General features: G+C 31.0%; 2 protein-coding genes across 2 annotated transcripts; one reads left to right on the top strand and one right to left on the bottom strand.

Moving 5' to 3' along the window:
* Positions 1-1,841: 1,841 nt before the first annotated feature.
* Positions 1,842-4,619, bottom strand: LOC127698825 (radial spoke head protein 9 homolog). Its single transcript, XM_052202518.1, has 5 exons — positions 4,304-4,619; positions 3,509-3,674; positions 3,210-3,339; positions 2,611-2,757; positions 1,842-2,219 (listed from the first exon to the last, which is right to left on the bottom strand). The coding sequence occupies exons 1-5, from the start codon at positions 4,528-4,530 to the stop codon at positions 2,059-2,061; spliced, it is 831 nt and encodes a 276-aa protein (XP_052058478.1). The 5' UTR covers positions 4,531-4,619; the 3' UTR covers positions 1,842-2,058.
* A 98-nt stretch (positions 4,620-4,717) lies between these two features.
* On the top strand, positions 4,718-11,201 carry LOC127698822 (uridine diphosphate glucose pyrophosphatase NUDT22-like). Its single transcript, XM_052202516.1, has 3 exons — positions 4,718-5,213; positions 7,801-8,006; positions 9,018-11,201. Exons 1-3 carry the CDS (start codon positions 4,746-4,748, stop codon positions 9,208-9,210), a joined length of 867 nt encoding a protein of 288 aa, XP_052058476.1. The 5' UTR covers positions 4,718-4,745; the 3' UTR covers positions 9,211-11,201.
* Positions 11,202-12,075: the final 874 nt, after the last annotated feature.

Raw genomic sequence — 12,075 nt, 5'->3', positions numbered from 1 at the left:
CACCGCCGGATCACTATCCCTATATATCTCGCTTTCTGTGACAGAAGTCGCAGGCTCGACAAAAAACGACTAATATCGACACTACGTCTGTTTTACATTTACCACCATGAATTGGTCGACCGATACGATATATCTGTGTGAGTCTGTGTCTTCATATGTTTTATGAGCATCTATATTTTATGAGATGTGTGAGAAAATAATAATACATGTACATGTGAAATTAACGTCTGCTTAGAGGCAATTTGATATATCTAATCCTCAGTTGCTTATCAAAAATTAAAATGCATTTGTTGACGAATGTTTTCCAATTAAGGACCTGAAAAACTGTCACACATGCACGTGGATGGTCTAGTTGGAGAAGGTAATGTTTTTTTATGCCGTGTTCTTAGCGGAGAAGCAGCAATTTAAATGCCAATTTTAAAGTCTTTGGTATGACTAAAAAAAAAGTCAGGACCGAATAGAGTGAAAAATAAAAAGGCAGGACAGAGATTACAACTAAAAAAAAAAATGCAGGACAAAATTTTTCATCCTAGCCCCCCCCCCTATAAAAATCAAATGGCAGCTCCCTAAATAGTATTACCATAATGAAAAGTTTTACAACACTTTAAAGGTGATCAGAGAATCATGATTTCGACCATTAGTTATGGTAAATAAGTCAATAAGTTGCACCCTTAATCTTATTAAACATCTAATTCACAAAGAATCTACTGACAACGAAACATGTCACCTCATCCATGAAACCGAGGCTACACCTTTATTCTGGCCTATGTTATGAATGGTTCACATGTTGGTGTATTCTGCACTAAAGTTGAACTGGGATATCATATCTACCTCACAAAATATTGAATGTTTGGTATATTTCATTTATATAATGGTTTTGCCACGTCCAAGTCTGAAATATTAAGCAAAGCCTTAATTTGGAAAGGGACCAATGGATGAATGTACAAATCAACTTTACATAGACTTGTCGCAACAAAATGGAAAAAAATTATATCAGAATAAACTTGAGTAACATGCAACCATATGAAATAATATCAGAATATCAGTCATAACTGACAGTGAGTGTAATTTCTATTGCTCTTGGAGGTTCACTATATATATATGCTTTGTTCCTGGAGTGGCACCATCCTGTTTTTAATATAACAATTATATAAGGTAAAACTTAGAGTTTGTCTAGTTGTAAATTATGTCTTAAGAAAAATATGTCTCTGGTGCAACTCTTGCCTTGCGGTCATAAAAATTTGGAGTATGATTATATTTCTCAGACATCAACCAATCAAAATACTGGATTTGATGTTCCGAGTACATGCACATTTTGTACTCTAAAAACTGAGTAAAGTTTTATGACAATAGGCCCTGATCATTACTTTGACTGTTACACTCACAAATAGTTTGTTGTTAAACACCACTGTAGCATATTTTCACTGATATAACAGTAAAGGTTTTATGCCTTGGGATGATCAACTAGCTGCTAAAAGTGTTCTGGTTGACACTTTTTTATCAATATTGTTGTAAAATAACTGTTCTTAGGAGCTTTAAACAATGTTGAAACAAATTTCAATAAACATGTTGGGGCCTTTTGTAGCCAACTATACGGTATTGGTTTTTCTCATTGTTGAAGGCTGTACAGTTGCCTATAATTGCTTACATCCACTTCATTTGAACTTTGGTGGAAAGTTGTCTCATTGGCAATCATACTACATCTCCTTATTTTCATATATATACTTATCGATAAACAAACCAATGTTGATAGATCCAGAGGAACAACCCCTTTTATTTAGCTCTCTTTTTAAGTGTTTCTGGATATGTGGTCCAATCATAATAGAACTAAGAGAAAAAAACTAGTTTACACAAATTGTTTTATTAATATTTATTATTTATTAATGAAACAAATGAGAAATTTCCAAAGAAATATATATGAACTTCTACAGTTGTTCTTAAAGGAATAAATATCTTTCATATATCTACACTCCTCCTCAATGATTCCTTCTTACACTTAATGTAACAAATTGTTTTATTGAATGACAGTCAGCATTAAATTAGTTCGAAAGGACCTAGTTATAACATGAAAGGAAGGTCCAAATTCTTTTCTCCAATTCCAACATAGACATGTCCAAATCTTCTTGATCCGGGAACATGGAAGAAAACAAATCCATTCCACCATAGACTTCTCAATGTAACAAGTCCACTTCCTCTTTCAAACTGCAAGCTCCAGCAACCTAAACAAAAATTAGCGATTTCAGTGATTTATGCTTGCTTAAAAACTAAAGCTGTAATTCTGAAATTAAAATATTCAAAATCTTTTTCTGACAATTAAGGTATTCAAAAATATATGAAACAAACTAGAAAATTAAGTTGAAGCCAGCTGTAAGCATAGTCTTTGTCATTCATGATACCTTTTCTGTAAAATCATGGAATATACAATTCCCTTGTGTTAATATTACACTTCATTCTTTGCAGGTTCAGAGTTAAAAAAAACAAACAAAAAAACATCAAGCTTATTCAATGTTTTTTTTCATACATGCAATTCATGTGACACAACTTTAAGAAATGCATGTACCAATGGCTGTACTAATATCTGGACCATGTAATGTACAAATGCCAACATACCTTTTGGAATGTCCTCTTCAATAGTGTCTAAGAAATCTATTGATTTGTCAAGATTTGCTTTTTGTAATAAGGTCTTTTCAAACAGAGCTTTTGGTTCTCTGAAATGCATGTAGGAACAAAGTTTGGCAGCCTCTGAAACAGAAAGACCTGCAACAGAAAAAAGTATGATATTGTTTTAATCTATTGTGACAAAGTATATATATACATAATACCATTAAGTAAGCTTTAATAAAATAAAGCGGTTTACAAATATAAATTTGCTCAATCTGTCAACTCTTCAATTGTCTTGTTTTTTCTACATTGCAATAATTGTAATAGAGCCGTTTTCAATAGGTGAAGTTGAAGTACTCTCATTTCATATTTAAAGTGTAATGACAAAAAGTAAAAGTGCTGATTTAGACAGTTTTCTCTACATTTTTGTGTTCCTCAATTCATGAATGATGTAAACTCTAATTTAATACACATTTATCAAAGTACATTAAACTTAACTGCAACAACCAACAGAGTATTGCTATTTATGTTAAGAGCCTGTAATTAAATGTAAATGTTCAATGCTTGTTGCATATTCATCAATTTTGAAATTCAAATATTTTCTGTACCTTCGAAACATCTATTTGAGAGAGTTTCCCCAGTTGGTGTTTTAATAAAAGATGCTCTGGGTACAATTTTCACATCCTCATCAATTTCGGCAATCACTGATGACAGTCTTTCCTCTTCTTTTATCAAAATCTGTAATTAAGGACAAAAATTTATTGGTAAGAACACTAAATAAAAGTTTAAATACTTGAAGACTATTATAAATATAACTAAATTATTCACTTAGTTGAATTTTTGGCACCAGCTACAAAATTTATGTTTTCAATAAAAAGTAGAAAAAGAACTGAAACCATGTACATACTGTTTCTTCCTCTTCGTGACCTTCTTCTCCATCTGCAGATTTCTTTGTTTGTACATGTTCAAACTCATGTGAAGGATCTCCAGTGAATCTCCCTTTTGCCAATTTACTCTTTTCTCTCATTGCTTTTGTAGCAGGTGGGAGAAGTCCCCAATTTACACAATCTTTGCTGAAATAAAAATAAAAACACCATGTCAATAAACCTTTTTCCTCAAAAATGTAAAAGTTAGAAAGTGGCAATTAATTATGGGTAGATGTAAATAGTGTAACAACTGTAACTCCCATAAAGTACAAGGAAATAACAAACACTTTGAAAACTGTATGTTGACTTCAAAATAGTTTTGTATCCTATGGCCTTGGGTTGCTATCTCATTGACATTTACCACACTGTTTTTTAATTTTCCAATTACTAGATTTGTTTTTATGGAAAAATACTTCTGAAAGACCATTGACACTTTTTATGCTGTTACAAAGACATTGACAAATTTTATTTTCAAGTAGTCACTAATGAATTAGGTTCTACCTTATCAGTCATGCTTGGTTTATGGTGACACACACACATATTTATATATAAAAGGAATAATGTTTTTTTATAAGTTTTAATGCTGTCCTTCATCTTGTCACTTTATGGTAGAAGGCAGATGTGTTCAACCAATAATGAACATTTATGACTATACCTTTACTGGCATACCAATAGTAACAAGAACAGTATGCTCTTTTCAATTGTGACTGACTCTTACTCCATTTTTTGAGTTTAATATACCGAGTGGATACCTTCTAGATTTAAATTGGACTTACCTGTAAAGAGTTTTGCATTCAGCCATTTCATCTTTTTGAGTTCCCTGTGCAATGAAGTAATCATCTCTGATACCGAGAATTTTTCCCCAGAAATAAATTCTGTGAAATTTGTATCTGTTTTGCTGGATAACTAAGGAAGTTTGGAGTGCAGCTTTTTGTTCTGGACTAAGAACAGTGCCACTTGTTCCAACATAATCTATATTCAAGTGTAAATCTGCTGCTTCCATCTTTGTACTTGTTCAATTCTTTTCTGTGTCAATAAACAACTGTTCGTCTCCACCGTTTGTGAGTGTTGCCAAGGGAAACAAACAGGCCGGAACACTTCCGGATAAAAATACGAAAATCAGTATCATAATTGCGCTTTTTATATATGGAAAATCGTTCTAGAGCAGTAAACATGTGTATGAAGTCGAAGAGCAACAAAACAGAAACCAACTCAAGCATGGATTCAGAGGTTGAAATGATGTTTTGTACCCCGCCAAGTATTACACTTAACCGAAATTCAACTGTTGTACGGAACTCGTCTAAGTTTAATCGAAATATTTTACCTGAACTGGAGACTGACATTGACGATATATGGTCAGATCGACTCAAAAAGAATCCAAAACTTTACAATGCCACTAAATTTAGACTTGACACTACTGAATTAAATGCAAATAAGGTTAAACTAAACATCGGAATAACTTCTTATAAAGATTTTATAGGTACTAACTGGTCACCTAATGCTAAAGAACTTCAGAACAAAGGGGAGACAATCTTTAATAACCCACAAGGTTTCATGTCTGATGCCCTTGGAGTAGGAGCTCTACTTTTATCCTCAGATAATTATGTTACATTCCAAATGAGAAGTTTAGATTGTGGAGAAGCATGTGGTATGTGGGATATACCTGGAGGCCATGCAGAACCAAAGGTATAAAACTAAAGTAATCTTATCCTCACAGTGGTGAATCGATTGATTAAATGTATAAATTTAGGTACAAATCATGTTTATAGTAAAAAAATAAAAAGACTGGAATTACTAAGAAACAAACATAAAATTATTCATTACTTATCAAATTTTCATATTTATTTAATCACATTTAGTGCTAAGCTAAGACAATTTCTTATTCAACAAATAGATTTTTGTTTATATATTTATTTCTCTCAATATCATGAAAATTATTAACTTATACTTTCCTTGATGGGTTACATTTGTACATGTTATTGTTTTTTTAGCTATCCTAGGTTTTGATGCTTTCCGTTCTTCATTTGTCAAAATTCAATTGTGATATCACATTGAAAGAACAGGTCTTCGTGCAGATCATTGAAAAAGAAAGATAAAGACATGCCTACATGGCCTTATAATCCTTAGAGATACAGATTCCACCACTGAACCTCTAGACGATTAAACAAATGCTAGGCAATCTCTGCTTTTTAAATTTCACAATTTAACTGTTAAGAGTGGAGAAATGTAGAATCACAATTGATGCAGAGTTAGAATCTTTATAAATACAAAATTGCTACATGTACATGTAGAGAGGAATAATTTGGGTGCTAGAAAAGAAAATAATGAGCATCAAAACTAAAGAATAGAAAATAATGGGTATAAAAAATATAGAAAAGAATATAATGGGCATAAAAAATAAAGAAAAGAAAATAAAAGAAAATAAAAAGCATAAAAAATAAAGAATCAAAAATAAAGAATAGAAATTAATGAGTATCAAAAATAAAGAATAGAAATTAATGAGCATCAAAAATAAAGAATAGAAAATAATGGATATCAAAAAGAAAGAATAGAAATTAATAGCCATATTAAAGAATACAGAGATGAAGACCCACCATCCAGATAATGGTTTGAAAAAAACATCCCTGAAAAGAAATTTGGATAAAATGCATATATGACATACATACATTGTACATGTAAATGTTTCAAAACATTGTGAATAGTAATGACAATATTTCTATTTCAGCACTTTTGCAAAAGTTCTGTTTTCCCAATAAACGTCTTTTTAAACACACTTTATTACAACATGTACAATAAAATCAGATAACATATTTAGTATTGATCATTTATCTCTCAAGCATTTAACAGTTCTACAAAATGTTTCTGATATACATGTAGTAATAATACAAAAATGTATTTAAACAGATTCATGGTGGCCTACGGTAGGGTTGTTTTCTCTTTGACACATTCCCCATTTCAATTCTCAATTTTATCTCTTTTACTGCACGTCAATATGAATGAAAATAGAACATTTTATCTGAGACAATGTGTGGTTGTTCCTTGTATATATTACAAATAGAAAATATTTAAAAAACTATGTTTTGGGTGATTACTTAGGAAATGACGAAGAACAGGAACACTAAAAAATTTGACTCTCTTCTATTCGCTGTTTCTGAAGCTACTGCATTCTGGGTAATATTTTTAAAAAGTGTACACTAAAATGTTGTGATTGGTTTAAAACATTCTAAACAATGGTAATTGAACCAATGAAGTAATTATTTTCATTTTGGTGCATGAACAATGAGATTACCCATAGTCCCTTTGATTCTATAAAAGGGGAATTGCAAAAAGAAACTTTAAATAAAATGGTTAATTTTACAAACAATACTTATGTTTCATGACCGTCCTTCACCTCGATTTATGTATTCAATACAATTTGACGATACCAATAACACAGTTACAGTATATATACATTTATACAGAATCTTCATACATTGAAGATTCTTATAACTTACATTCTATAATGTATATATATTCTGATAAAAAAATAAATTATCAAGAAAATATGGTCATCTGCAATATGATTAAAATACAGATTTAAAACATTTAAACCTGCTGCATTTGTTTTCACCTGTCCATTAGACCGCTGATTTTCCTGTTTGAATGGTTTTACTCTAGTCATTTTTGGGGCCCTTTATAGCTTGCTGTTCGGTGTGAGCCAAGGCTATGGTATAATGCGTACTCTTTTTCTTTCTTTTTTATTTTAACATTATAATACATATTATTTATTCTGTTAGAATTATGTTTGTATGTTTCACAAAAAACTGTAACCTTGATTTGGATGACAACAAAACAATGAATGACTAACATGACTAACCTTACATTCTTTATACATATATCCTGTGCATTCCAATGTTAGATATTTCCTATGAAATGCAACTTTCATGCAAGCAAATTGTTCCTATGACAACATTGCAAAAATGCATAGGAAAACAAACGAATAATTTTATATAACTCGTACTGATTATAACATAAAAATGTAATTATTTTTTGTAATTTTAAAGGATTGTACAATCGTTGATCTTGCACACATATTTAGTATGAAGCACTTCCATCTTCATACAAAATGTGTTCTGACAGGTTAACACTTTTACACCCCAATAAAAGTAAAAGAAGAAGCATGAATTAAGTCCTTAAGGAAATATTTATTGGTAAATTTGATAATCATTGTATGAAATAACTCCTTTTCCACATTTTGATTGACTTTAATTTTGTATTTGTTTGTTCTTTCCAGGAAATTGTAGGAAAGAAACCGATGTCAGAAATAGAAATAGATGATATTGATCCTGAAAAAATAACCAATGAAATATATGACTCAATTCTCCGAGAGGTAGTGGATGAAGTAAATATTCCTATGAACTGTCTATCAGATCCACTTTTGATGGGGATATGTAGGAACAATACATCTGCTGGCAGACCTAGTGCTGAATTTCTTATCAGGTACAATGTCTTTTAAAGTTCTAATATTTTAATTGTTTCAGTTTACTAACAACGTTACTAAAGGATTAAACACATTTTTTCTAGAGATTATTGATGTGTAAACTTGACTGATTAACTCACAAATTGAGTATGGTAAATGTTGTTCTTTTTCCTGGAAAAAACATACCAAGTACGAAGGACTTGTAAGTACTGTTTGTGATCCGCAGCCCAGTTTACACATCTATAATGATTGATTTCATGCATGTTCAGGATGAACACATCTATAACCTATTGGAAAATGTGATTTATCCTAATAATTGTCAAGCCAAACAGTTGTTATTTTTTTCTTTCAATTTCAATTTTCTTGGAACCCCTAGATTCCATTCTTGTATCTCACATGAATATGTTACAGTGATATCAACATAGTGTTAACATAGCTGAAGGGAAAATGCATCAAAGATACCAGGATTATAATTTTGTATGACAGATGCACATTTTGTCTTCAAAAGACTCATCAGCGAGGCTTAAATAAAAATGTTTAAAGGCCAAATAAAATAAGTAATGAGCATTGAGGATCATAAAGTAGTTTAAGCAACATGGTCAATCAAAGTGTATATATAGGAAACAAAATTCTACAGACCAATCACATTCAAATATTTGTAGATTTGCAAATAATATATGCATGATCTATGTTGAATATGGTATCAGTAGTGTATGCAGCAATGAATCCACTTTGTCCATTCAGTAAACCTCAGCAGATTACCCTACATCAAATGAATAATCTGCATAGGTGTTTTCAAAACAACAACACTGTCATTACAACAAAATGTATATGTAATATTTTGACATGTCACTACACTGCTGCAGATCCAGGTATTTTAAAAGAGGGGGGGGGGTATTGCAGAAAATGTGAACAACTGTGCCGTGCATAGCAAGTCAAAATACATTTTGGACAATTTAATGCTTAAAAATAGTATATTTTCCAAACATGTGTCTTTTTAATGATAATATTAAAATTGAATTTAATTTCAGATGTAGTTTAAAGTCAAATGAAATAAGAGAATTATACCTACAAGGGAACCAAGCTGAAGCAGACGAATCTACTTGTATACGATTACTTCCCCTTGATGAAGTTTTAAACATGACAGAAGAACATGAAATGTGGAAGAATATGGCACCATCATCTAAAGGGTGCATAACTCTTGCTAAAAAATTCAAATTTTGATACCATTAACTTTAGTATCATTTCATTGCATAAAACATTTGAAAATGAACTACATGAAAAAAAAATATAGAACATAAAGTTTATATTTTAGGCTGAGTTGGGCATTTCAACAAATCATAATAACTCTTATAAATATATGTATTACTTGTTGATATCGATTTTGTATTTGTCATTTTGTTAATTTTACATTAATCACCAGATTATCTCCCTTTTTGTTGATAAAAGAGTAAGACGTAGTCTTTGATTTTTTTCTCAAAGAAAAACATATCAACCTCTAGTTATTTTATTAAAGCATTACAGGTTATTTAACATTATGAACAGAATATGTTAGGGGGGGGGGGAAAAAAGATTGGTTAAACCAATCTTGTTTATTTTTTTTTATAACTGTTTATTTGAAAGCTGCATGAGTTGTTTTATTTGTTATTGTATATTTTTTATATCTGGTGAAAAGCTCATCAGAGCTTATGTTCAAATGTTCGTCAATATGCCTAATCAAAATATGGTTTTACTAACTTACTTTTTTCTAAAACAAAAGAACTTTGTCGAGTTTTTTTTTTATTTGACATTATTTAATGTATTTTATTGAACTGTTTTTGAACTTTTACAAATTTGCAATGCATTTGATATTATTTATACATTTAGTTATTTAATATGTTTGTTATCACTATTTAATTTATTAACAACTTGCTGAAATTTGGACAGTTTGGATATGTTTGAGCTTTGTCATGATTTTGGTGATTATGAGCTTTGTTCAAATGTTCCCAATTTAGATCCTTGTCAAAATGTCTCAATTTAGAGCTTTGTCCAAATGTCCCTAATTTAGAGCTTTGTCTATATGTCCCCAATTTAGAGCTTTGTCCATATATCCCCAATTTAGAGCTTTGTCCAGATTACAGCCATATAGTGCTTGTCACATTGGTGTTGGTGCTTTACATAATTAGACCATATGGTGGCTTTTAAGATGTCCATTTTGGTTTATTGTGTTGTTGGGTTGCTTTTCTCATTGGTGTTTTCCAACGTCATCATTTATTCATATTGTCTAATCAGATTAGATTATGTAAAATTATTAGTATAGGAATAGTTGTAGTTTAAAAAAGTGTGATTTGAATGCAGATAAATACGCAAGAAGACATTAGTTAGGCCTGGGAAGAATAAAGTGACTATTTATCTTTAGAAAATAGTTACATTGACCTCCTGATTTCTACTATAAAGTTGTTCAATTTTCACAAGTGGTTAATTTTATGTTCATCCCCATATTTTTATATTTATTTACAGTAGAACTGTAAATTCAGAAATTATGTGTGCATTTAATATTGCGATTTTGTCATGACTGACCAAAAATGTGGGTATAATCATTGTGATAATAGGAAAAGCTGCATACAAATATATGTGATATATGTCAGATTTCAGAATGCAAGTTTTTATTATTGCGATTTTCACCCAATCGCATTATGCAATAATAAAAACCTCGCAATGATTTTTGAATTTGCAATAGTCAGTTCTTTTTGTCCTGTACAAATGTTGAAGGTTAACCATATTTATTTAAATGTATGACCCAGAAGCTTTGTGTTTTCCCAAAAGGGAGAATGGGGGCATAAAATTCAGTCTTCAAAAACTACATTTACCATGCGAAATGTGTGTCAAATTAATTTTATTTTATTTGAAAGGGATGGGGACATGCATGAGAGTCCTGGCATAAATAATCTCACAAAATCAGAGTTCAATATGTTTTTTTTTGGCCAGAATGATAGAGGGGAATAGCCTATTTGAGCACAGGCCAATATGAGAATAAATACTGTAGAATTCATACATATAAATGTTGCACATGATATTCTTGTTTGTTTGAAGTAATATTTTAAATCTTACCATTGTCATAAAAGTCTGTTTATTACATGTATATCATATATATTTTTAAATGTTATTTATAGTAATATTTTATACAGAAGGTTGAAATAGGATTGTAATCTAAAAAATAAATATATATTTTGTTACTTTTCTTGATATGTTGAGCCTTTGACTTTTGTCGCAGAAAGCTCGACATAGGGATAGTGATCCGGTGGCGGTGGCGTTAGCTAACTTCTTTAAAGGTTTATATTTTCCAAGGTGGAAGACCTGGATGTTTCATACTTTGTATATAGATGCCTTATGTTTTGAAGTTTCCATCTGATATATGTCCATTGTCCTTGACCTCATTTTCATGGTTCAATGACTACTTGAAAAAAAAGTTAAGATTTTTTGTAATGTTAATTTCTCTCTTATTATAAGTAATAGGATAACTATATTTAATATGTGCGTACCTTGCAAGGTCCTCATGCCTGTCAGACAGTTTTCATCAGACCTCGACCTCATATCATGGATCAGTGAATAAGGTTAAGTTTTTGTGGTCAAGTCCATATATCAGATACTACAAGCAATAGGTCTTCTATATTTGATGTATGGAATGATTGTAAGGTGTACATGTCCAACTGGCAGGTGTCATCTGACATTGACCTCATTTTCATGGTTCAGTGGTTAAAGTTAAGTTTTTGTGTTATGGTCTTTTTTTCTAATACTATATGCAATAGGTCAACTACATTTGGTGTATGGAAATATTTTACAATGTACATGTCAGTCTGGCAGGTTTTATTTGACCTTGACCTCATTTTCACGGTTCATTGCTCAGTGTTTAGTTTTTGTGTTTTGGTCGGTTTTTCTTAAACTTTAACCAATAGGTCAACTATATTTGTTGTATGGAGTGATTGCAAGGTGTATATGTCTGGCTGGCAGATATCATCTGACCTTGACCTCATATTCATGGTTCATTGGTCAAAGTTAAGTTTTCATGATTAAGTTTGTTTCTTAGATACTATAAGCAATAGGTCAACT

This window comes from Mytilus californianus, unplaced genomic scaffold (genome assembly GCF_021869535.1).
Source record: "Mytilus californianus isolate M0D057914Y unplaced genomic scaffold, xbMytCali1.0.p SCAF_4, whole genome shotgun sequence".
Taxonomy (NCBI): Eukaryota; Metazoa; Mollusca; class Bivalvia; order Mytilida; family Mytilidae; genus Mytilus; species Mytilus californianus.
This window is presented reverse-complemented; position numbering and strand designations above follow the sequence as displayed.